The sequence below is a fragment of the Cydia pomonella genome, chromosome 17 (assembly GCF_033807575.1).
Source record: "Cydia pomonella isolate Wapato2018A chromosome 17, ilCydPomo1, whole genome shotgun sequence".
In the NCBI taxonomy this organism is placed as follows: Eukaryota; Metazoa; Arthropoda; class Insecta; order Lepidoptera; family Tortricidae; genus Cydia; species Cydia pomonella.
This window is the reverse complement of record NC_084719.1, coordinates 17,438,144-17,462,984: the sequence shown is the minus strand read 5'-3', so window position 1 is coordinate 17,462,984 and position 24,841 is coordinate 17,438,144. Positions and strand designations below refer to the sequence as shown.

Genomic DNA, 24,841 nt, shown 5'->3' with positions numbered 1-24,841 from the left:
TCGCTTCTTGTTGTTACATTGTCAGGTAAATGCTTCTCATGAGTAACAACGTATGGTGCATAACTAATTTCAATCATCGACATGTGTTGCAGGCACGTGAAAGTATTAAAATTTTTATTTGCGGAACTTGCACGAGTGACAATAAGGTAAATAAAATAGGTAAGTATGTCCGCTGTTAAACGATTTCTCGGTACTTACCTGTTACCTGTGCATAATTATTCCACGGCGATACAATAGAAGTCGCAGGGTTGTCTTCAAATGTCTTCGCGCGATGACCATGCATCGGTCCAAGGCACATCGAACATTAATGAACTTCCGATACAAACTCGCGCTCGAATCAAGTCGGGGTTAAACCAACGATCGGTGGGCGGTGGAGATTAGCGATTGCGTGCGTCTACGAGGTACGCCGGAGGACATATGCCAGCGCGATCACGAATAATGGCACGGGATTGCACGTCCTGGGGATAAGCGCCGACCCTACACATGATTTGACTTTATGAAATAATGTTATTTGTGCCACGGTACACTGCTCATCTCTACATGATGTCACTGTATATGACTACGGAAAGTTTTTTTGTCTCCCGAAGAGAGATCTACCCATCTCCCTGATGTCGGTAGATACGAAATATCATAATCTAGCACACTATCCCCATCCTGACTTGTTCATCTCTTTTTTATTAAGAGGCCAATTCTAACTAACATTATGACATCAAATTGATACCTGATGATGTCAGTCGCCTGTGCCTCTCGCTCGCGCCAATACATGTACGGACAAGTACGACCGAAATGCACGCGCGACTGGTATCATTTAAATATCATGTTGATGCACAATCTAAATTTGAATTGGCCTCCAAGTCTCGTATTTGCAAGAATTAAAAGAAAATGTAGATAAAATCAGACATGTTATAAGGATGGCCAGGTTTAAGAGAAAAATAGATTTTATGATTCATTCTTAGTGCCTAATTATTTAAATTGGTCGAAAAGCCTAATGCTGTTAGGTTAGGTAGGTACGTAAGTTAGGTTCTACTCGGGTAAATAACGCTCTACGTTTTTAGAATTCGTATTTGTGTAATAAACATGATGGCGCGCTGCCGAATATTATGTCCGTTTCTTATCTGGGGGCACGGCAGTGCTCCACCAAAAAAAATTACGGGGAATATGAACAATAAAGGCAAAGCACTATTTACCTTTTCTCGAACCGTTTCGTCTCATATTCAAACTTTTCGCTCGCTTAGTCGCAGATAACACCAGACAGCTCTAATCCACAGGATGTAGTTAGGGAACATATGAAATAGGTACATTAAGGTTCATCAACTTAGCTTTAATACTTTAGATTTCATCAGTACCTAAAATACGACGATTTGGCGACCCACTCACTGACACAAACCTTTAGGGTACTTTCCGATGTCATAAAAAGCTGAAATTTGACATTAGCCTAGGATTTACATAAAAACAACAGAAAATATGAGAAATCTGTAACTTTTACCCTCCCACCCCAATAAAAGAGGGTGCAATTCTGAATACATAACAAGTAAAACTAGGACACTTCTCGATGCCCTACTAAAGCTGAAATTTGGTATGGAGTCTGGTTTGGTTTGGTGGTTCATAAGGTAAGGTGGGGTAAGACATAGTTATAGAACATAGTTTATTTTATTCGGGGCAAGACCAACAGTATGAGAATTCCAGACAATTGTTTGTTTTGTCCCGGATAGTCTTACCCACCTTACCTTACAAAGCTGTAACTTTCATTGACATCCTGTGATGTAATCCTATCGGACAGTCTGGGACATAACATAGGTAATGGTAAGAAAGTAAGTTTTTGTCTTCAATATTAGCCAAATCACAGTTTTTAAACCAAGGTGTAGGGTTAGTAAAGTCAGGGCTTAGGTTAGGCTTGGCTTTTGCTGAGATCCGATAACTTTTTTACAGTAAAAGCTAGTGAGTCTTGACCGCCATTGTAAATATGAAACGTTCTTGGGGGATTAATAGAGTCGTGGCGTGTATTGGGCCCTATACATTCCACAAATCTGTTCTTTCCTAACAGACTTGTAAAATTATCTCCAGTTAGGTATGTGTCGATTCCAATTCTCATTCCATGGCTAATGTGTCGGCCCTTGTTCTGGCAAGTGACAAGTGTCACGCCATTTTTCGCTTCCGTTGAACATCGTATTACTCAATGTTACCTATTTAAATTAATGGCTACTTACATGCCAACTTACACGCTTCGTTCAATCATGCAAGCGAACAAAAGACGTTACGATTACAACCATTGTAATGATTCAATCGGACGTCGAGAGTTTACAGTAGCTCTGTAGGTACCTGTTGCGATAAACCTAAGTACTAGTCAAATGTTTATGAAGGTAATAAATTCAAGTCGCAGGCATAAAACAGTAGCTTGATCATGAGGGCTTCCTAAATACGACGTATGACAATTTGCAACAATGACGCCTCGAATGTGTTTGTTTTGTTTACAGAGCTACTTCACACGTAATAGGACGGTTCACGGAAGGCGATAAGTACGCAAAATGCATCATCAGATTATTTTGGTGATGCGGGCGGAGTCCGGACGCTGGTCCAATCTTCTCATTGCGAGTGACCCCAGCGCGCAGACCCCGCGGCCGCAGCCCCGGGAATCGTAAATGTAAATTGTTATTTAAGGTCAATGTTAAAGCAAATAACTCTGACAACACTTGACTAAAGACTTCCCCGACGTACTCGTGAGCCGATTCTCATTGCCGAAATATCACTTGCGAAGGTAAACCGCCTGTTAGCAAAAATACCTATAGGATCGTGCAGCTGAAAGGTGTGAAAAATCTCGCATTAAGAGTCGCGGTTCAGTTGTACGCTACTATTATTCGCTATTCGTTCCACTTGTCGGTCAGATATTAGCTATTTATGGATCGTTACAGGCTTAAATTGACTGCCTACAGTCATGTGCGTTAATAGTTTGGTAGGTACTTATGCATTTAAATAATTTACGTAACAATCGGCGTTACTTTGACGGACAGGTGCGGCAGGTTCATTCACCTGAAGCAGTTCCCGGGTGGCTTGCGGCTTTAGTTTCGCTGACGGTGCAGCATCGTGGGAAGACACGTTAAATTTTTCTGCCGCTTAGGTACCTAACATCCTATCTCCTCCTGAGTCTTAGTGACATACTTCGTTTGGCCGAGAACGGGTGGCTTGTTTACGCCTTGGCAGACGCAGACGGGATTCTTAGTAACAAAACTCACAGGCTGCATCACCACAAGCTAATAACTTCCTAGATAGTCCTAGGTAGTCGTTATTACTTTCTTGGTCATAGGGATATACTCACAATCAACTATACTATTAAGGAACTGGCGTACGCGAACTTGCACTCGCGACTATCGGCTCCCAGACTCTATCGACTAGGTCTTTTATCATTCATAAAACTAAGTTATTACCAGATGAACTTAAGTTAAACACAGTTATTTGCTTGCAGTTAATTAGTAGGTAATAGGCTGGGAAATAAGGGCGCCTACACACTAGGTTGTTTATAGTCTTCTGCAATATAATAACGAAACCATCCTTAGTAGTGGGTATATTGAAACGATGCTATGAAGTCAATCCTGACTGTTACGAATTAACCCTTATATTTACGAAGCTAAGACCTACCGTTTAACCGATAGCGTTAGTAGCTTAAATATAAGGGTCAATTCATAACTGTCAGGATTGACTTCTTAGCTGCGTTTCACTATAGCATAACTTTTAACTCGCCAGTGATATCGCAACTTTTCACCAGCACTAATGCAACCAGCCCTGACATTTAAACCGTCGAGTCCCGCTGACGCGATACCGCACAAGCGGTTCATACAAAATGTATCAAAAGTCAAAGACCCTTGGTACTTGAGGCTTTTAACATTGGACTATTTAAAACTCGAAGAGCTGCTATTCACTCAAAGTAAGTAGTTTGCCGACCTCTGGTTGAGAGTACTTACCCAAGACTAAGCGTCGTGTCGTCTAATGTCGTCAAAGCTAACTTTGCATCGACTAGAATAGAATAAAGTGAGTGTCATCATCATTATAAACGTCATGATTTTATAGAAATTTGACATCACCTATAGAGACCGTGCATGTTGGAGGGTCTGCCATCTCGTGACCTAAATCGAAAACGAAAACAATTCACGCTTCTAAGCAGTTGCTGCCTCCTACTCTTCACACTGACTCTATTTCGCATAGTCTGCCATCTAGTGGCTTAAATCTAAAAATGGAAACTTGAAATACTGCTTCGCGCCTAGCATAAGAAAAAAATCTTAATCGTAATGTCTTTTTATTGAAAAACACTTTTGAAAATTATACATAGCAAAAAAATGGAACTTTACGATCATTTACATTATTTTGCTTTTTTATAATGAATACAAAGTAATTTTTAAAAAACACTTCAACCATTTTTAAGAGAAAAACACCTCCACATCGTTTTCCTTTTTTCTAATGCAAAAAAAAACGGAGTATAATGATGACATTCCACATTTTGTTATTGCAAATGCCATGCATAATGTAGAGTTAGGTTGGTCTGATTCTAGTCAGCCTTAATAATGTACAAATTGATGTATGAAGTGTACCGACCGAATCACGCGGTATATTCTCTTGCTTCTCTAAGGAGTAAAAAGTTATTGATTGTAAAAAAGTTACAAAGTCTATAATTAGTTCGTTTTTTATTTAGAATTAGAAAAAAGGTAACCAATCTTGACGTGTTTATTTAAAATTATTAAAAAAACGCTTTAAAAAAATTAGTTTATATTACTTATGAAAGAAAAAGAATGTACAAGATCGTTTATTATTTACATTTGTTACATATTTGCTGTGACTTATTTTCCTAGTGATTTTTTATAAAAATACACGTCAAGATCTCTTATTTACCTTCTTTCTAATGATAAAAGAAAGGAAAATAAGAAAAAAACCGTGCCCAAATACGACAGCTGAAGTATGGAAGGTAGAGGTAAGGAATAGAATCTCCATGTACCAAAAAGTGTCCGAGAAAAAACCTTAAATAGGTGGCGCTACAATACCTATAATACTTGAAAAAATATCAAATCATAGGGAGCGTGCATGAACTGTAGGAGGCAGCACAGGAGCCGTCAGATTTTTGGCGCGAGGCGTAAATGTGATGCTTATTGTTCCGATGTAGCCCACAAGATGGCAGAACCTATTATGTACAAGTAAACAAGTGACGTGTAAATATACATGTTTATGGTTCCGATTCAGGCCACAAGATGGCAGACCCTCCAACGCGCACGGTCCCTATAGACAGCGCACTTCACTCCGTCAATAACGTCTACGTTTAACGTCTACGTAAACTATTATTTATGGGCTATCACAATCGCTGCCAACTCAGCTTCTTCTGACTCTACCGTATTTTCGTAACTTAAATGTTATTAACTTCCAAAAAATGTCTACAAACATTTTACGTGATAGCTGCTCCATAGTAAAATAAACTGGGACTGTCATTCGACACGCGAGGTATATGTTACTCAGGATATTCTTTTATTTCCGAAAAAAAACAAGTGTTTGATCCAGATTTTAATTTAATATTAAAACATGAGTTACAACAAATGGCATCTTAAAACAAATGATATAAATAGTAAAGCTGCTCGATATATCATAAAATCATCGGAAAAGATAGATCTAATCAATTTAGGTTGCCAAAACTGGATAGATTATTTTGATCCCAAATGTTTAGACAAACGTAAATCAAGTCCATTCACAATGCTATTAACTCTAATAAACTATTTAACTAATTAAGTACAATCAGAATGCAAGTGCAATATCGTAGAAGATATGGTTAATTCATAACTTGAACTATTATTATATCTACAAGGCAAAATTCTAATACATGTGCATTTGGAAAATGTGATCGTAAAATATTTTGATATTTATGATTCATAATGTCAATATATTTACAGATGTCAACAGCAATAATTCTATTCATTGTCTAAGTGCACTCTATATTTTGTAATTTACTTAAGAATAATCAATACTGGTAAATGATAAATCGAGTGATCACCAGTCCGTTACGTCACACGGGTTGTGTATACTGCAGTTTGAATGATTTACATTTTGGGATCAATCATCTAAATCTATTGATAACGTTACATGTTTCTCCATAAAAACACGCAATAGCAGTATAAAACTAGCTTGTAAATAGTCGAAAAGAAGATAAATAATAAGGTAAGCCGGTGTAAAAAGCTAACAGTATTTTACAAATAAATTAGAAACAAAAACAATTTTGTTCTCTGTGATCACAACAGCAAGGCGTGCGCTAGCGACCGTAACAAAGCAGAGAATCTTACACACTAACTCAAGATCAAGCAATATATTATTTTTCCGCATTTAACACAAAACAATCAACCTCCTTAACCGCTAACATATGTACAACTTATCAAAAGTATAATAGAAAAATAGAGAGATTAAATCGTGATTTACTCCTAAAAGTACTAGAAACACAATAAAAATGACCAGACTAATGAAAAGCATTCCTTTGAATCATCGATTGAAGTTAACGGAAGATGATTAAAAAGAATAAACTGATGAACGCTAACACTAAATTAACAACCTGCCAAACAACGCCCTCTCGTAACCCCTATCTAAACTCTGCAACATTCAACATCAGTTCGCACCACTGGTCGTTAACTAGTATTTCATTACCCTACACGACTACCCTTACAGCTATAACAATATTTACTAATGTAAAAATATAACTATTACTTATATTATATCTGATTTAAACAAAGATTTCGCCGCATCTGAATCAACAGTAATGCAGTCTGTAGGCATGTCGGTACACGAAAGGCGCACGAAACATGTAGTACCTCGCTAAAAATATACTCGAGATTACATACGTAAATAGTTAAATACAACATCTTATCAAAACCGTACTTGTGGTGTAAATAAATTAATAACCAAAGCAAACTAGGCGAGAGAGAACCTTACGTTATCAGACACACGGCATGCATGTCACTCAAACATACTTTATGTTATCTAGCGAATAATAATTATTTTATACAAAAATACTTTATACCATCACGACACCGCTAGAAGTACCTAAACTACACTCGTACAAAACATATCAGAGATTCTTCGTCCATCCTGCCGGCTAACTTATTGTCTCCAATCGTAAACTAGAGCGGAATGTTACGAACCAGGGTAATCCACGAGTCTGTAACGTCAGTTATAGTTGTTAGCTTTGTATCTGGCCCGGATCGGCTTATCCTTTGTCTATTGTTAACTAAAACTGCGCGTGCCACTAACTGCAAAAAAGTGTCGTATAATTCTAATTGGCACCTGAGCGCGGGCTAGTCCAACGCTCCAAAAACCAGTGTAGGTGTGCTCTCCGATAACGCGCCTTTGTTGCGCATATCGAGGACACATTTTAGACTGGTTCGGTAGCGTTCGACTCGCCGGCACTCAGTAACCGTATAGGGACCACACAAGAAATCACAAATTATTTTTCCATTTGTTCATTTTGAATCTTATTTCAGTTACCATAGGAGTTCTAATTAAATAACCGATTAAAGTTACCCGGCCCTTTTTTTGCAGGTAAGTGGCACGCGCGGTTTTAGTTAACAATATACAAAGGATAAGCCGTTGGGGGCCAGCTACAAAGCTAACAACTATACCAATTCTTTCGTGTTTTCTTACATTAATTAAGCAAATTTAAGTGTCTGTATGTCTGGCGTAACCCTACAGGTAGATAGCTGGATACTTAACCTTTTCAACGCCAAAGACCACTAAAACGGTCATCGTCTGTCGTGCCCGCGACGCCAATGACCATTAAAAAGGCTATGGCGGACGTTGTCAAAGCGACTTTCCTACTGTCAGTTAAGCTTCATATTCGCTCTTCACCAGTTAACTTTTTGGCGTCCATGGCATTTCTTGACACGTGTGGAAAAGCGTTGAAAAGGTTAAATTTGCTTAATTAATGTAAGAACACACGAAAAAATTGGTATCTGACGTTACAGTTTTGTGGAATTACCCACCATGGACTTCCTCGACACCAACTGCCACGCAAACTGCCAATACCATACGCTTTTATCGATTACTTACATTCAACCAAAACAATGTATAAACACTATCAAAGATGGGATTCACGTCGAAAATATACACTAGGTAAACGTTATATATCGGAAGAGTTATGTACTTTCGAGTACGCATTATGCAAGATTTACCTAAGTATTAACAACAAGAGATTTACTATCTAACAGCTGCTATATAATGTGCACTTTTTAAGCGTCGCCTTTTACAGTTTTTATATTTCTATATATATTTAAGGATGTAGAATATAGGCATAATTCAGTTACTCTACTTTTAAGTATATAGATAGACAGCACGTCATGTATTTTTATTGGAAATGAAATGTGAGGTGAGAATACTGAGAGTAGTACGTAATGTATAGAAAATATTTTCTCAACCTCGTTTTACAGTATTTTATTCGTCGTATGACGCAAATAATTTTATGAGTACGACGTTATTACATTTATATGTACCTATATCGATTAATTTTACCTTCTCGTCACTTCTCTCACGTCCAAGTATGATTATATAACCTATAAACATGTCCACCTCGGTCACGATTCACGATTTCTTTCATTCACAGTTCTACCATGTGGCACATTTATTTAGAAGTCTTCGTACTATTACAGTACATGTACACTTTCCGAGCCTATGTCAAAATTCATCAAGAATTTGGTCGGGGCCTTGTAGTATTTTTTGTTCCGGACAGGTTGGGACACGTTTATAGTATATTTTTTCTCTGTCTGTTGGTAGTGGGGGCGGGGCGGGGCGCCGGGGCGGCGGGGTCGCAGCACGGGCAGCGGCGCGGTCAGGGCGCGCGCGCGGGGGGGGGGGGCGGCGGGCAGGCGGGCCCGGCGGCCGGCCCGGCGGCGGGCCCGGCGGCCGGCCCGGCGCGCCGCAGCAGGTAGGAGGCGTCGAGCGCGCGCGCGCCGCCGCCGCGCGCCAGCAGGCGCCGCGCGATGCCGTTCACGCGCTCCTTCTGCCGCTCCCGGCGGGCGCCCGCGCCCGAACCCGAGCCCGAGCCCGCCGAGCACTTCTAAACAACAAATACAGATATTACATGAGAATCCAGGTCAACGCCTCGGAACGGTGCCGGTTCCGAGGCGTTGACCCCGACTATCACTCAATCAAAACGTTTGGGATCCGATACGAGCGCGAAACGAAACCCGAATAAAATATTCTAAAAATCTGAATCCTAATGAGCAAAAATGTATGTTTACATATACAAACAAACTAGAACAGCTAGCCACAAAAACTACACTACTTCACGTCATTTACTTACGATACGCCCGTGTGACTTGATTAAATATATGTAACTAACATCATTATTTTTATTACCGCGCCTAAAAGACTAACAATTTCTATCAAACTGAACTAAAAACATTTAAAATATAGTATTTCAATATTACTACCTGTGTCACAACAAATAGACCATGTAATCGATCATATAAAAAAGGTCGACATATAAAAAAATCTACAGATAGTAGTATACACCAAAATGTGCCAAAAATCAATTTCTGTAGCTGTAATGAAAAGGGGTGTACCCCTTTTAGTCTCCCGATATATAAAACCTACACGCTTTTTCACTTACTCTGCGCAAGACTTGTACCCCTTTTCACCAAAGCTTTAATAGCACAACTTTAATATCTCTCAAAAATATATCAGTAACAATATAAAAAATCCCGAGGAGAGATCGCAACACAAAATCTACGTCTAAGCGTTACCTTAACCGAAAAAATCAGTAATGATACTAGGGCATTAATAGATTAAGGTTAAGCACTCAGTCAAAATATAGTTGAAATAATAGAATAATAAGTCGGTCGTATCACCTTGGAGGTGTCGGGGTAGGCGACGGCGGGCGGCTTCCTGCCGGCGTCCTTGCCGGCCGGCTTGCTCTTGTCGGCCGGCGCCGCGTTCTTGGCCGCGCGCCCTTTCAGGTACTCCGGCGACACTTCGTGAGGCTGCGAAACAAATTGTACGTATAGAACCTATAAGTAAATAAGATAATATCTTTGCAACTATTACGGTACTTTAATATACTCGAGGATATATTGCTAAATTTTAGAATTAGAAGTGGTCGAAGGCGTAGGGCTTGGTGCAGATGTACACGTGCTGCCCCCGCGTGATAGTGTGATACTTACAGCATATGTGCGGGTGATCTTGAGGCGGGCAGGGAAGTGGTCGAAGGCGTAGGGCTTGGTGCAAATGTACACGTGCTGCCCCCGCGTGATAGTGTGATACTTACAGCATATGTGCGGGTGATCTTGAGGCGGGCAGGGAAGTGGTCGAAAGCGTAGGGCTTGGTGCAGATGTACACGTGCTGCCCCCGCGTGATAGTGTGATACTTACAGCATATGTGCGGGTGATCTTGAGGCGGGCAGGGAAGTGGTCGAAGGCGTAGGGCTTGGTGCAAATGTACACGTGCTGCCCCCGCGTGATAGTGTGGTACTTACAGCATATGTGCGGGTGATCTTGAGGCGGGCAGGGAAGTGGTCGAAGGCGTAGGGCTTGGTGCAAATGTACACGTGCTGCCCCCGCGTGATAGTGTGATACTTACAGCATATGTGCGGGTGATCTTGAGGCGGGCAGGGAAGTGGTCGAAAGCGTAGGGCTTGGTGCAGATGTACACGTGCTGCCCCCGCGTGATAGTGTGGTACTTACAGCATATGTGCAGGTGATCTTGAGGCGGGCAGGGAAGTGGTCGAAGGCGTAGGGCTTGGTGCAGATGTACACGTGCTGCCCCCGCGTGATAGTGTGGTACTTACAGCATATGTGCGGGTGATCTTGAGGCGGGCAGGGAAGTGGTCGAAGGCGTAGGGCTTGGTGCAAATGTACACGTGCTGCCCCCGCGTGATAGTGTGATACTTACAGCATATGTGCGGGTGATCTTGAGGCGGGCAGGGAAGTGGTCGAAAGCGTAGGGCTTGGTGCAGATGTACACGTGCTGCCCCCGCGTGATAGTGTGATACTTACAGCATATGTGCGGGTGATCTTGAGGCGGGCAGGGAAGTGGTCGAAGGCGTAGGGCTTGGTGCAAATGTACACGTGCTGCCCCCGCGTGATAGTGTGGTACTTACAGCATATGTGCGGGTGATCTTGAGGCGGGCAGGGAAGTGGTCGAAGGCGTAGGGCTTGGTGCAAATGTACACGTGCTGCCCCCGCGTGATAGTGTGATACTTACAGCATATGTGCGGGTGATCTTGAGGCGGGCAGGGAAGTGGTCGAAAGCGTAGGGCTTGGTGCAGATGTACACGTGCTGCCCCCGCGTGATAGTGTGGTACTTACAGCATATGTGCAGGTGATCTTGAGGCGGGCAGGGAAGTGGTCGAAGGCTTAGGGCTTGGTGCAGATGTACACGTGCTGCCCCCGCGTGATAGTGTGGTACTTACAGCATATGTGCGGGTGATCTTGAGGCGGGCAGGGAAGTGGTCGAAGGCGTAGGGCTTGGTGCAGATGTACACGTGCTGCCCCCGCGTGATAGTGTGGTACTTACAGCATATGTGCGGGTGATCTTGAGGCGGGCAGGGAAGTGGTCGAAGGCGTAGGGCTTGGTGCAGATGTACACGTGCTGCCCCCGCGTGATAGTGTGATACTTACAGCATATGTGCGGGTGATCTTGAGGCGGGCAGGGAAGTGGTCGAAGGCGTAGGGCTTGGTGCAGATGTACACGTGCTGCCCCCGCGTGATAGTGTGGTACTTACAGCATATGTGCGGGTGATCTTGAGACGGGCAGGGAAGTGGTCGAAGGCGTAGGGCTTGGTGCGGATGTACACGTGCTGCCCCCGCGTGATAGTGTGGTACTTACAGCATATGTGCGGGTGATCTTGAGGCGGGCAGGGAAGTGGTCGAAGGCGTAGGGCTTGGTGCAGATGTACACGTGCTGCCCCCGCGTGATAGTGTGGTACTTACAGCATATGTGCGGGTGATCTTGAGACGGGCAGGGAAGTGGTCGAAGGCGTAGGGCTTGGTGCAGATGTACACGTGCTGCCCCCGCGTGATAGTGCGGTACTTACAGCATATGTGCGGGTGATCTTGAGACGGGCAGGGAAGTGGTCGAAGGCGTAGGGCTTGGTGCAGATGGGGTACTTGGGCCGCGAGATCTTGGTGAAGAGCCGCGCGCCGCGGTCCACGCGCAGCTCGCAGATGTACACGTGCTGCTCGTGCGCGCCCAGCGGCCGCCCCTGACACACACATACAAGTGTCTATTCAATATGTTCAAATCGGCCTAAGGATGCAATTACTATTAGTCTAATGCGGTCCGAATAAGTTGTACACCTGTGCCACGAAACGCACGCTCGCTCGCATGCACTGGACGCTGACGCCGACCGCCATACATTCGTTCAAACAAATGCATGGCGGTCGACCCCAGAATCGAACGTGTTTTGCTATGGAACCCTCGGATAAGGATAACTTCAAACCAAAAAATAAACTGATATTTTTTTCTACATAGTACAATTATGCTTATGTTTTATAAGTGAAAACTTAGAAACTACTTTTTATCGTCCTTACATTAGAACCATTACAGGCATAACTTTACAAATTAAAATTACAGAACTGCCGACTATTATTCTTTAACGTATATTTACCTTGCAATAAGTGTTAAGGTCCATGACCCAGCACTGTGACATGACCAGCTCGATGGGCACCGCCTCGTAGAGCGGAACTCGCATCACCTCATTGTGGAAGAACCTGCAAAACACAATTACTGTTATATTTTCCGAAACTGTAGTTACTCTTGAAATATACTCAACATATGTGCGTGTTTTTATGAAAACACCATACACAAACAAAAGAAGGCTCATTTTAGGTGCTAAATATTTTGTCTTATATTTTAACCAGATTTTTCAAACATAAAGTAAAATTATTTGAGACAAAGGTGTCCATGATCCTAATCTGGCTTTTCTAAGAAATCAAGGCCTGGCAAGGAGATGTGATATCGTACCCGAACTTAGTACCAGTATTTAGTATCCTTGCCCGCTTATAATACGCTATGTGTATAGTGTAGTGATGTACTCACTTGCGCGTGGGCTCGTGGAAGGTCTCGTGCGGGCGCAGGTAGTGGTGTCCGTACACGAAGCGCTCCTGCGTGTCCTTGTGCTTCCACAGCCGCTCCACGCGGAAGATGTCCAGCTCCGACACCGGGATGGACCCGATCGTTTGGTACGTGTGCTTGCGAACCGACGTCTCCTGGGAAATAAAATTGATTACAATATTAATCGCTCTATAACTATTATAAACACTTTATCGCCTTAAAGTCACGCTTGATAAATGTTGTACTATACGATATCACGATATGTATTTATGCACGTGGATAGGTTCAAGAAGTTTCCAATCTCAGCTTTATCTTTTACTTCTGAAGCAGCAGAATCTTTTTGGCTTCATCCTGAACGCCTTTTGCAGCTGAAGTTCGGCCCAGGGCAGACGACGTAGAGACCGCCATGCTTGAATTGGAGTTCATCTACCTTAAACTCCTGACGAAAAATGTCTAGTTCCAACCCACTTACTTTATTAGCAGCAGCATCTTCCTTCCCCTTCAGCTGCTTGAGCTTCCGATCCGGCCGCTTAGTCTTAGCCTCGTCCTTGCCCTGCGCCAGGCTGAGGTCGGGCCGGGCGGCGTCGATGGGGATGTCCCGCAGCACGTACACGGTGTCGCCCTGGCGGACTTGCAGCGCGCCGCGCATGAGGGACACGTAGAACTGGTGCCCTTCCTCCGTCCATTCTTCGAGGGGGATCTCGCGGTCCACCTGACGTACAAATAATACAATAAGCATATTAGATGCGTTTTAATAGATCACGGACGGCGGCTACCTTTCAAGCTGCCTCGTAATGTTTCCTGTCAGGAATTCAGGAAATTCCTGAATCTTCTTAATTAATGCTAATTCACAGTAATATGTAGGGTGATTCATAGGTTTCTTTTTTTATGCTAATCAGTCAGCATATGTCCACGTACCTGGTGCTTCCCCTTGTGGCAGAGCTGGCAGTAGTGCGCGGCGCGGGTGTCCTTGACGCGCATGCAGCGCGCGTGCTGCCACACGCCGCACGCGCCGCACTGCACCATGAGCCCCTCCTCCACGTGCAGCCGCATATGTCCACGTACCTGGTGCTTCCCCTTGTGGCAGAGCTGGCAGTAGTGCGCGGCGCGGGTGTCCTTGACGCGCATGCAGCGCGCGTGCTGCCACACGCCGCACGCGCCGCACTGCACCATGAGCCCCTCCTCCACGTGCAGCCGCATATGTCCACGTACCTGGTGCTTCCCCTTGTGGCAGAGCTGGCAGTAGTGCGCGGCGCGGGTGTCCTTGACGCGCATGCAGCGCGCGTGCTGCCACACGCCGCACGCGCCGCACTGCACCATGAGCCCCTCCTCCACGTGCAGCCGCATATGTCCACGTACCTGGTGCTTCCCCTTGTGGCAGAGCTGGCAGTAGTGCGCGGCGCGGGTGTCCTTGACGCGCATGCAGCGCGCGTGCTGCCACACGCCGCACGCGCCGCACTGCACCATGAGCCCCTCCTCCACGTGCAGCCGCATATGTCCACGTACCTGGTGCTTCCCCTTGTGGCAGAGCTGGCAGTAGTGCGCGGCGCGGGTGTCCTTGACGCGCATGCAGCGCGCGTGCTGCCACACGCCGCACGCGCCGCACTGCACCATGAGCCCCTCCTCCACGTGCAGCCGCATATGTCCACGTACCTGGTGCTTCCCCTTGTGGCAGAGCTGGCAGTAGTGCGCGGCGCGGGTGTCCTTGACGCGCATGCAGCGCGCGTGCTGCCACACGCCGCACGCGCCGCACTGCACCATGAGCCCCTCCTCCACGTGCAGCCGCATATGTCCACGTACCTGGTGCTTCCCCTTGTGGCAGAGCTGGCAGTAGTGCGCGGCGCGGGTGTCCTTGACGCGCATGCAGCGCGCGTGCTGCCACACGCCGCACGCGCCGCACTGCACCATGAGCCCCTCCTCCACGTGCAGCCGCATATGTCCACGTACCTGGTGCTTCCCCTTGTGGCAGAGCTGGCAGTAGTGCGCGGCGCGGGTGTCCTTGACGCGCATGCAGCGCGCGTGCTGCCACACGCCGCACGCGCCGCACTGCACCATGAGCCCCTCCTCCACGTGCAGCCGCATATGTCCACGTACCTGGTGCTTCCCCTTGTGGCAGAGCTGGCAGTAGTGCGCGGCGCGGGTGTCCTTGACGCGCATGCAGCGCGCGTGCTGCCACACGCCGCACGCGCCGCACTGCACCATGAGCCCCTCCTCCACGTGCAGCCCGCATATGCACATTATCACTTCCTCTGCAATTCGAAACGACCCAATTAGAGACGACATTCAATAATACACATTCGACAAGGACAATCTTTTTAAATCCAAAGCGTGTGACAGAATACGGGTTTTCCGGATTCATAACATTGTTGTTAAGGAAGCCTGGGGTCCGCTCGTCCCCGAAAATTGACGTAGGCCCTACTAATGTGACACTTAGCAAAAACGAAATCTTCACACGTCAAAAACGTAAACGAGGTCTAACAGTTGTTAAAAATATCGCAAAAAGAAACTTGAGATATTTTTTTAATGTATTAATTGCTACTAAACATGCACGTAAGCTGGTAAAAATTACAATATACATCCTCCAGTAATAAAATGTAGGAAATTACCTTGTTTGGCCTTCTGTACAAATCCAGCCGGCAACGGATCGTCAGGCCCGAGGATCTTGTTAAGCTGCTCGACGAATTCCCCTTTAGCGAGGTTATACTCCTGGAAAACAACAATTGATACCAATATTTGTTATAATATTTTATGCAACAGGTACTTAATAAGGGTTCTTAAAATTCAAGGGCCGAAGTTAGAAAATAAAACAAACATTACTTGAGTGAGCGAGTCGTATGTGTTGGCATATTATTGTATCGATTAACGTATTAAGTTAACTAATAAGTGTTGGTTTCTTTGTTCAGTATATAATATAATAAGTATTAATATTTAAAAATATTAGTGGTAACACGTAAAAAAAAAAAAATCTAGTGCTAACCACCAATTATCTGTTAACCTGTTGCTACCGGTGGGAACCTATAATTGGCTCTTTGTTATCTATATATATAACTATTGTACAATTCATAGCTGTTGGTTCTCCGAACAATAAATAAATAAATACCTTCTTGAGGGTGACGGCGATGGAGCCGAGCGCGGACATGCGGCCGTGCTCGCGCGTGACGCCGGAGAAGACGGCGTTCATGTCGGCGTCGAAGTGCGCCGCGCTGTCGTAGCGCCGCGCCGCCACGCCCGCCGCCACGCCGGCCAGCGCGCCCGCCGGCGCCGCGCTCGGGCCGCGAGGGGCTTGGAGCAGCGCCGCGCACAGCGGCTTGTCCTTGTCGTCTGTCAACATTCACATAAATAATATAAATATTATAGGACATTATTATTACTACACAAATTGACTAAGTCCCACAGTAAGCTCAATAAGGCTTGTGTTGAGGGTACTTAGACAACGATATATATAATATATAAATATTTATAAATACTTAAATACATAGAAAACACCCATGACTCAGGAACAAATATCCATGCTCATCACACGAATAAATGCCCTTACCAGGATTTGAACCCGGGACCATCAGCTTCGTAGGCAGGGTCACTACCCACTAGGCCAAACCGGTCGTCAAAATATATCTAAGGACGGGCCTTACGGGTACTAAGAATGATGATAGTTCAGTGGTGTCAATCACAAATTCTAGCCAATCGTGCAATCTAACGCAACTAGTTACTACCAATTGCGCACGTGATGCAAACTCGTCAACCGATAGCGTTGTGGCGTTAGACTGAACGATTGCCTCATTCTTATTGCCCGTAAGGCCCGTCCCGCCCGTAAGATGTATATGTCAATGTTTGTCAACGTTCAAATGGTATCGTGTGGAAGTTATAGGTTCGGTGCATGGCACAACACAGCTTTAAACAGATTTTTGAGAAATTTTCGCTAAGACATTGATTCATCAAGGTGGTTTATTTGTGTTAGTGGAGGCCTATCGCAAAATGAAAAAATCGAAATTTATTTATTTCCCTTCTTATTGCTCGAATATGCAAGAGTGATAGAGAGACCCATAACGAAACCTTGATTATCGTCTTTCGCGTAATATCCCCTATTGTATTAAACAAAGTTTTGGAAATTCATTGATTAGATACCATTTGATGGATTCGTAGCAAAATCGTCAACACGAACACGATGTCAATTTGTAAGTTCGTTATATAGGAGAAACAAGGACGATGTAACTCTGCTCACCCGTAACTCCGACAACATAGTCGTAGAGCGCTTGAAAGACGGCCGCGAGCCGCTCCTTCTTGGTCTTGGCGGGATCGTCCGGCACGCGCCGCAGCCCGGCCAGCTGCGGGCGCGGCGCGCGCAGCGCCTGCAGGCGGCGCGCGAACAGCTCCGGGCACATGGTGGCGGGCAGCTCCAGCGGGTTCACCAGCGGGGCGGGAGCGGGGGCGGGGGCGGGGGCGGCGACGGCGACGGGGGCCGAGGAGGCGGCGGGCGCGGGGGCCGGAGGGGGCGAGGCGGGTGGCAGCGGCGGGGATACGCGGTCACGAGTGCGACGAACCTGTAACATCACACTTTTTTATTCCACGTACACATTTTCTGCAACATACTTTTTTTAAAGGACCATGCGTCAAAATAAACCCAAAACCAACAAACATGAGATTTGGGCTATTAAATTAGTATTTAAATTTACTTCATTTAATTATATGGGCAACAAGCGAAATTCCATTGCAGAACTGAGATATTTGTATTTTAATCAAAATATCATCACCCTTATTACCCAGGCAATAGAGTCGTTCGCTGGGCGAGCGCGGCGAATGGCGTGCCGCGCTCCCAGCGGTGCGCAAACATCTACCCTGCAGCCATTGCGTAGGTAATTAGGGTGATGACATTTTGACTAAAACACAAATATCTCAGTTCTGCAATGGAATTCCGCGTAGTGTCCATATAATTAAATGAAGTAGATTTGAAGACCTATTTAACGACTTAACTCTCAGCTGTGTTGGTTTTGGGGCCAAGCTTCAAAGTGGATACTTTGAAGAGGATACTAATGATTGATGGTAATACTAATGGTTTATGCTAGAACTCATGTATTTAATTGTAATGTTTAGGTTATTGGTTTCTCATTGTTTAAAGTAGATTTAGTCCTCTTAAATTGCTGTGCCCTTGCAGGGCGTCACATGTACTTCTACACCTTCTGTTCCATCTAATGTGATTTGTGATACGCAAAAAAGATTTGACTTGACTTGAAGCTCTATACAAAATTTCCTTTGGTCCTTTGTTAAATATCAAAAATTGGCGCCATCTTACCGGGCACAACCCAAAGATTGTGGCGCCATCGCTCGAAACGATGCTGCCATACCTCTGGCCTTTGATCTAATAGATGGCGCCAGTTTTTGATATTTATACCTTTGGCTTTTTATCTATTAGATAGCGCCACTTTTTGATATTTAACAAATTTAAGACATATAACAACAAAAGAATAAGGATCAAATCAAATTGCATTCTAAAAGTTTTAATGTGTCGAAAGATGGCAGTAAATTTACTTTTGCTAAAAAAATCTTTGACCACCCATCTCTATTTCAAATTATCTTTGGACCAAACGCAGCGAGAATCAACATTGTCGAGGATACAAAAAAAAGACATTTATGCCTGAGTTATAGACTCGGCTTTACACTTCTAATGCAAGCAAATTATACAAAAATATCCAATATTATAGGGTATTTTGCCGTATTTTTATATACTAAAGAAAATCGTACTCAGGCCAGTCGGGGACGCGCCAGCAGGGCTGTCAGGCAATATGGCAGATTTTGGACGTTATAGCTAAGTTAATAAGGGTCGTAATAGATGATTTTACTTTATGATCTACAGCATACTTCATATTTAAGATATTTTATGTCGCTTACACGCGACTTAAATGACAAATTTACTTTGACTTAAATGTATATTTTCATGAGAAGTGTAAAAGTATTTTCCTTTTACAGTTCAAACTTGGCTCATTTATACACGACGGAACATTAGTATCTCTAAAATGAATAATATTAAGTACATTATTTTCCGCTACCTTTACACAAGTACTGTTTGTAAACTGTACCCCTAGTGTAAATTTAGTCGATAGCGAAACGTGACGTACGCGTTTGCGTTAAGTCTCATTTTGTATGGGTTTTTAAACAGCGCGCCAAGCGGGACGTTTTGGAAAGTCAAAAATCTCATACAAAATGACACTTAACGCAAACGCGTACGTCACGTTTCGCTGTCGAAAATATTTACACTAGGGGTACTGAGCACTAATTTACTAAACGAAATAAGTATATTTTCAAGCATGTTTGAGAAAATACAAATACTCACGCTTTCAAGATTCCTAAACAAGAAGCAGTGTCTCTCCTTAACCAAATTCCTCTCCTTCGCCGTGAGCGGTTTGACCGGCGGCTCCTGCCACAGCTTATTCAAATGCTGCTGATACTTCAGGATGGTCATATTCTTGATCTCACAAGCTGTCAAGCTGGCCTGCTCGGACTTCTTGTTGCACTTGACGGCCTTCCTCGGGCGGCCGACGCGCGGCTGGCTGGAGGAGCCCTGTGATTGGTTGGAGGCGTTGGAAGCTGTTCGCGCTTGCGTTTTCACGGGGAGTTTGGTGATACGTTGAGATTTCCCGCCTATTACGCCGCGGCAGTCTTCTGAGTCACATTTGCATGGCTGAAATAGAAAAAAAAAATTGAAGTCACAAGTTAAACAATAATAGTGTCATGATGAGATAAATCTTACACCTTTTTATATTTTATTAAATTTGTTTTAGTTTTTGTTACAATTTACAATCAAACGTCTCAAATTAGGATAAGTTGGTTGTGTCTGACCTGTCCCACCGCTGGGTTGAAAAGCGAGAAGTTGTAGTCATACGTTAGTTCCTCTCCCGGTTCGATGTCTCGCAGGGCGAACAGCGCCATTCTGAACGTGCCTGTAAACCGTACACTAATATTAGTATCGACATTGTAATTAAATATTCTGCTTAGTTTTGTTCATTTATGATTATGACATTTTATTCGTGCTAGAGAAACAGTAAAGTACCATACCCGAAAAAGCAAGATAAAGATAAGTCTGCTAACGTTTTATGAGTTTCAACCGTCTAGTTTTGGTGCACTCATATTTATAAAATTTGTATGTAGTTGGCATTCCCTGTTATTTGTTCTACACCTTTACTTGTACCAGAACACCGGGAACGCCAAGTCAAATTACTGCCTTTGTACAAAAAATATTCGACCCTTACCCTTAACTTGTCACGAAGCAAGTTTAGCTATTGCTGCCTCGGTTTGGATACGAAACTAGCACTAATGTATTTCATCGGAAACCACTATTGGTATTCCATCTAGCCCCTCGTGACTCACCGTTGGCGGTCCACTTCTGCTTCTCGCAGTTGGGCCGGCAGGAGTGGTTGACGAAGCGGCCGTCGCCGCCCATGCGGTGCCCGTCGATGACCAGCCCGCCGTCCAGGTGCAGGCAGTAGTGTCATGTGCTGGGGACTCACCGTTGACGGTCCACTTCTGCATCTCGCAGTTGGGCCGGCAGGAGTGGTTGACGAAGCGGCCGTCGCCGCCCATGCGGTGCCCGTCGATGACCAGCCCGCCGTCCAGGTGCAGGCAGTAGTGTCATGTGCTGGGGACTCACCGTTGGCGGTCCACTTCTGCATCTCGCAGTTGGGCCGGCAGGAGTGGTTGACGAAGCGGCCGTCGCCGCCCATGCGGTGCCCGTCGATGACCAGCCCGCCGTCCAGGTGCAGGCAGTAGTGTCATGTGCTGGGGACTCACCGTTGGCGGTCCACTTCTGCATCTCGCAGTTGGGCCGGCAGGAGTGGTTGACGAAGCGGCCGTCGCCGCCCATGCGGTGCCCGTCGATGACCAGCCCGCCGTCCAGGTGCAGGCAGTAGTGGTGCGTGTCGCGGGCGTAGCGGGTCGCCATGCGCTCCTGGTACAAGCAATGTACTCCGTTAGGACACTTAAATTGCCTAGACCTTGCTGTTTTATAGTGGAAAAACTCTATAGTAGAATTCACTTCAGACAATCAGAACCGGCGCGCGTCACGTGTTTGCATATAAACATATCAAGAATGCAATACAAAGGATGTACCACAACAAAAGGAAAATACTACAAAAAGACCTGGAGGTTCATAATTATATATAAGATTAATTCCATATTTACTACATATAAGGTGAAGACGATTTTAGATGTATACCGATGCGATGTTCAGATTCAACTCTACAGTTGTTTAGTTTCAACAACTTAATCGCGCGACGCCAAACCACGTGCCGTAAGGATTCCACCTAACACTTCCTTGCTGCTGACTTTCAAAACGCGCATAGTTCTCTTACAGCTAGGAGGGCCAAAGAATAGATCTAAAGGATGCAAACCTTGAACTCCTTGTCGGACACCACCTCGCCCACGTACTCGAGGATGAAGTCCCCGGAGGCGATGGGCTGCTTGCACCGCACGCCCCAGCCTTTGTTCTCCGTCATGAACCGCTCTAAAGCGCCGGCCCACTCGTGCCGCTGGATCCGCTGGTTCTTGCACAGGTCCCTGCAATTAAAACAGTTTCATTAATCCTTCTTCTTCTTCACCGAATGAATTGATGCCGTCAAGAAAACGTTCAGGCGAATATTACTGGCTGAAAACTGAGAAGCCTTTTCCGAAGAAACTACCCTCAATAGGGGAATATTAAGAGAACCTTGAGCCGTGGCATTGCAGCCATCTCCATAGCGAACATGAGACCGTAATAAAATCTTTGTCTATTATTTGCGATTAGAACTCACCCGCAAGGGCACAGCTGCGGGGAACACTCTGCGTAGACGAGCCGGTTGATGCAGTCCTCGTTGCAGCGCGAGGTCGGAGCGCAGTTGCACGCCACGCTCTCGCATTCCTCTGCTGATGGTTTCACGTCGTAGTATACGTCTGTAACAATACCATTTGAGATTATACTTCAGGACAGTCAGGACCATTAAACCCCTAGGACACAGTCTATGTTGTACGAGTAAGAGAAAAAGGACCTCTTCTTTTGGGTTATAATATGCAGATTTTGACTATGATTAGTATATAGTCGTGGGCAGCCCGGAAGGTATTACCGGCTCAGATGTCGGTGCGGCCTGTGTATCGCAATGGCTACTAACACACAAAGCTACTAACTTGTGCGGATCTTCTTGTAGTTCCACGAAGGCACTGGTTGGTTGTAGTGGTGCTGCCACCAGATGTCGTAGGGTAGCGCGTAGGGCTGCGCGCGGCGCCGCACCCAGCGCTCGCAGTACGGCGGCGGAGCGAGCAGCCCGGAGGGAATTACTGCCCCGGCGGTAGGTGCAGCTTTTGTTTTGCCCGATGGTTTGTTACTAAAAAAATAAAGTTATTGTTAATATGCTGTATTTTAAAGCGTAATGATTAATCTTAATTATGACCAAATAAAAATGACTTAGCTAGCTTAGCTTTACCAGCAAATAGCTCAATTTAATGGAATGCAAAATACGAGGTTGATATTTATCTGCCGCACGTGGCTAAGAGCCATATACTCATTCATTGTCCTAGCGCAATTAAGTACTCATTTTAACCAATGATATTTATGAAGGCTAAAAGAGGAAGTTGTCTGTTCAGAAAGCGAATTATGGTCTTTCAATTGCAAAATAGAAAGAGGTGTTATTGTTACTTACTCTTCCTTATAGTAGTCGGAGAACAAGCCAGCGACAAGGAACTTCTTCCTCAGCCGCGGGTTCCGCTTGGACACGGGCTTGTCGCGGTCGCTGCCGGCCGGGCTGTCGTCGCGCGACGACGCCACCCGCTTCTTACTGATGATGCTCTTCGACAGCACGTCGATGCTCTTCTCGAAGTCTATCTCTTTCTCGTGCAGCGGCAGCGGGTCGTTCTCGTCATGATCTCGTAAGGTATCCACCGATGGCTCGCGAGATTTGGAACACGGCTTACGACTTGTGACCGTATCAAGTGAACTTTCTCGTGAACTTGAGTGGACTTCGCCGATTTTCTTGTTCATTTGACACGAGCGAGACTTTCTCCTAGTTGTAATAGAGGGCTTAACCGATTTAGCCGGTGTTTCCTTTGGGGTTTCCACCTTTTGATCGGTCTTGGCTTTGCCCTTTCCTTCTTCATTGGTGTTGTCCGAACTTCTAGTTAATCTCCTTTCGCACGGGTACAAAACGGCCAAACTCGATTTAGGCCGCAAACCTACTTTACTGTTTTTCTCGACGTTTTTCCTCTTGGTAAGAATTTCGTCGATTTCTTGAGAGGGAGACATTGCTCGGGTCTTGCGCTTCAAGCCTTCCATCTGACTTGCCGGTCTGTCGGCTTTCAGGTTTAGCAAACTGAGTGGTATGCTGTCTTCAGGGTCGTTGCCGAGAGAACTAGTCAGCGACGGAATACTGTCTGTCTCACTCATCACTTCCCATTTGTTTACGTGATTTTTAATCTCCTTGTCAGTCTTAGTCTGTTTCAGTTGTAGAGCCGGAGCTCTCAAGATTGATGAACCACTGCTCTTTTTAGCTGTGTTGGGGGTCAATGTACTGCCAGCAGTTTTATTATTGTTTTCATTGACGACTTTTCCTTGCAATTTTTCAAGAGCCACGACTGTGAGGCGAGCCTGCTGCCTCGGACATTCATCTTTATTTAGTACAACCTTGAGTTCCGGCTTGTTACTAGTTCGTTCCAAGAAGCTATTCATCGCTTCTCCGTCTTTAGGCACTCTGTCAAACGCGGAGTTATTATCTGTGTCCTCGGATGTCAAATGGCTGTCAGACGTAGTCGCATTCTGACTACTATTAGGATCCAATTTCTTCTTTTTCCTCTTCACGCTTGGAAAACCAGTTCTGTTAATAGCTTTCCGCCTCCTTGTCTTTTTCTTCGTAGTGTCCCCTGTTTTGCTGTCACCGGAATCAGTGACCTCAGGTTTCTTTTCTGGTAAGTTCATTTTCTTCATACACTCGGCCATAGACAGCTTCTCTGCTTGAATCTTAGGGACTAGCAGTTTAGTTGATAACACGGAGAGTTTGCTTTCCTTTATAATGTTATTAATGGTTTTCTTTTTCTTCTTGTCACGCCCATCATCATTCTCATTGTTTAGATTTCTTTTGGGTTGACGTAAGTTGTGGCTACTGGTTTCCTGGATTTTATCTGATAGTACGGATGCTATGGACTCCCCTCGCTTCGGCCTTATAATCGGTTCCGGCGTCTCGGAAATTAAAGGTAATGGGATTTCCGACTCAGTATCTATCGGCGTAAGGAGAGACGCTATACCTTTGTTGTCTGAACTTTTAGATTTCAATTTAGACTTCGAATCACCTAATGCATTTGCGACGCAGATAGACGACTTCGGTATTTGATCTTCCAAATCGACTGACGGCTCGAAAATACCCGTTGGTTTGTCGATGTTGACAACTGAGGACTGTTCGTTAGCCAAATCCGATACTTTTGCCTTTTTTGTGTCTATTACCTTTCCTTTAGACACAGGGGATTTAATAACAGTCGCTCTAGTGCTTACTTGCGCCACTTCTTTCACTCTGCCTTTGTCGTCTAATGACTTAACTGGATCTGAATTTACCTTTTCTTTTTCAAGGATACGTGACTCTATTGATTTCCGTATATTGTTGTTCAAAAGTGTGTCCAGCACCTTTGTCGCTGCACTTGGATTTATCTTTGAAACTAAATTACTTGTCAGGCCTTCTAACCTGTTTTTCTTACGGGTCATTATTTCTGATTTCTGGGCAGGCAGTATTGAACTCTTATACAATGATCGAGCTGACATGCTCTTTAATGGATCGA

At 44.9% G+C, this 24,841-nt stretch overlaps 2 protein-coding genes across 2 annotated transcripts in view; both read right to left on the bottom strand.

Annotated features, from left to right (window-relative positions):
• Positions 1 to 376, bottom strand: part of LOC133526777 (synaptic vesicle glycoprotein 2B) — a 61,464-nt gene extending 61,088 nt beyond the window's left edge. The window contains exon 1 of the mRNA XM_061863523.1: positions 199 to 376. The gene's annotated coding sequence lies outside the window, so the exon portion shown is untranslated. The remainder of the gene's footprint in view (positions 1 to 198) is intronic.
• Positions 377 to 5,525: 5,149 nt separating this feature from the next.
• LOC133526979 (uncharacterized) overlaps positions 5,526 to 24,841 on the bottom strand; it is a 93,918-nt gene continuing 74,602 nt past the window's right edge. The window contains 17 exon segments of the mRNA XM_061863856.1: positions 5,526 to 9,064; positions 9,858 to 9,989; positions 12,042 to 12,209; positions 12,615 to 12,717; positions 13,046 to 13,215; positions 13,533 to 13,772; positions 13,979 to 15,309; positions 15,667 to 15,766; positions 16,161 to 16,381; positions 17,283 to 17,601; positions 19,389 to 19,736; positions 19,895 to 19,995; positions 20,843 to 20,999; positions 21,442 to 21,607; positions 21,841 to 21,979; positions 22,211 to 22,407; positions 22,723 to 24,841. Of these exon segments, the coding sequence (XP_061719840.1) occupies positions 8,837 to 9,064; positions 9,858 to 9,989; positions 12,042 to 12,209; positions 12,615 to 12,717; positions 13,046 to 13,215; positions 13,533 to 13,772; positions 13,979 to 15,309; positions 15,667 to 15,766; positions 16,161 to 16,381; positions 17,283 to 17,601; positions 19,389 to 19,736; positions 19,895 to 19,995; positions 20,843 to 20,999; positions 21,442 to 21,607; positions 21,841 to 21,979; positions 22,211 to 22,407; positions 22,723 to 24,841 (6,239 nt within the window). The 3' untranslated portion in view covers positions 5,526 to 8,836.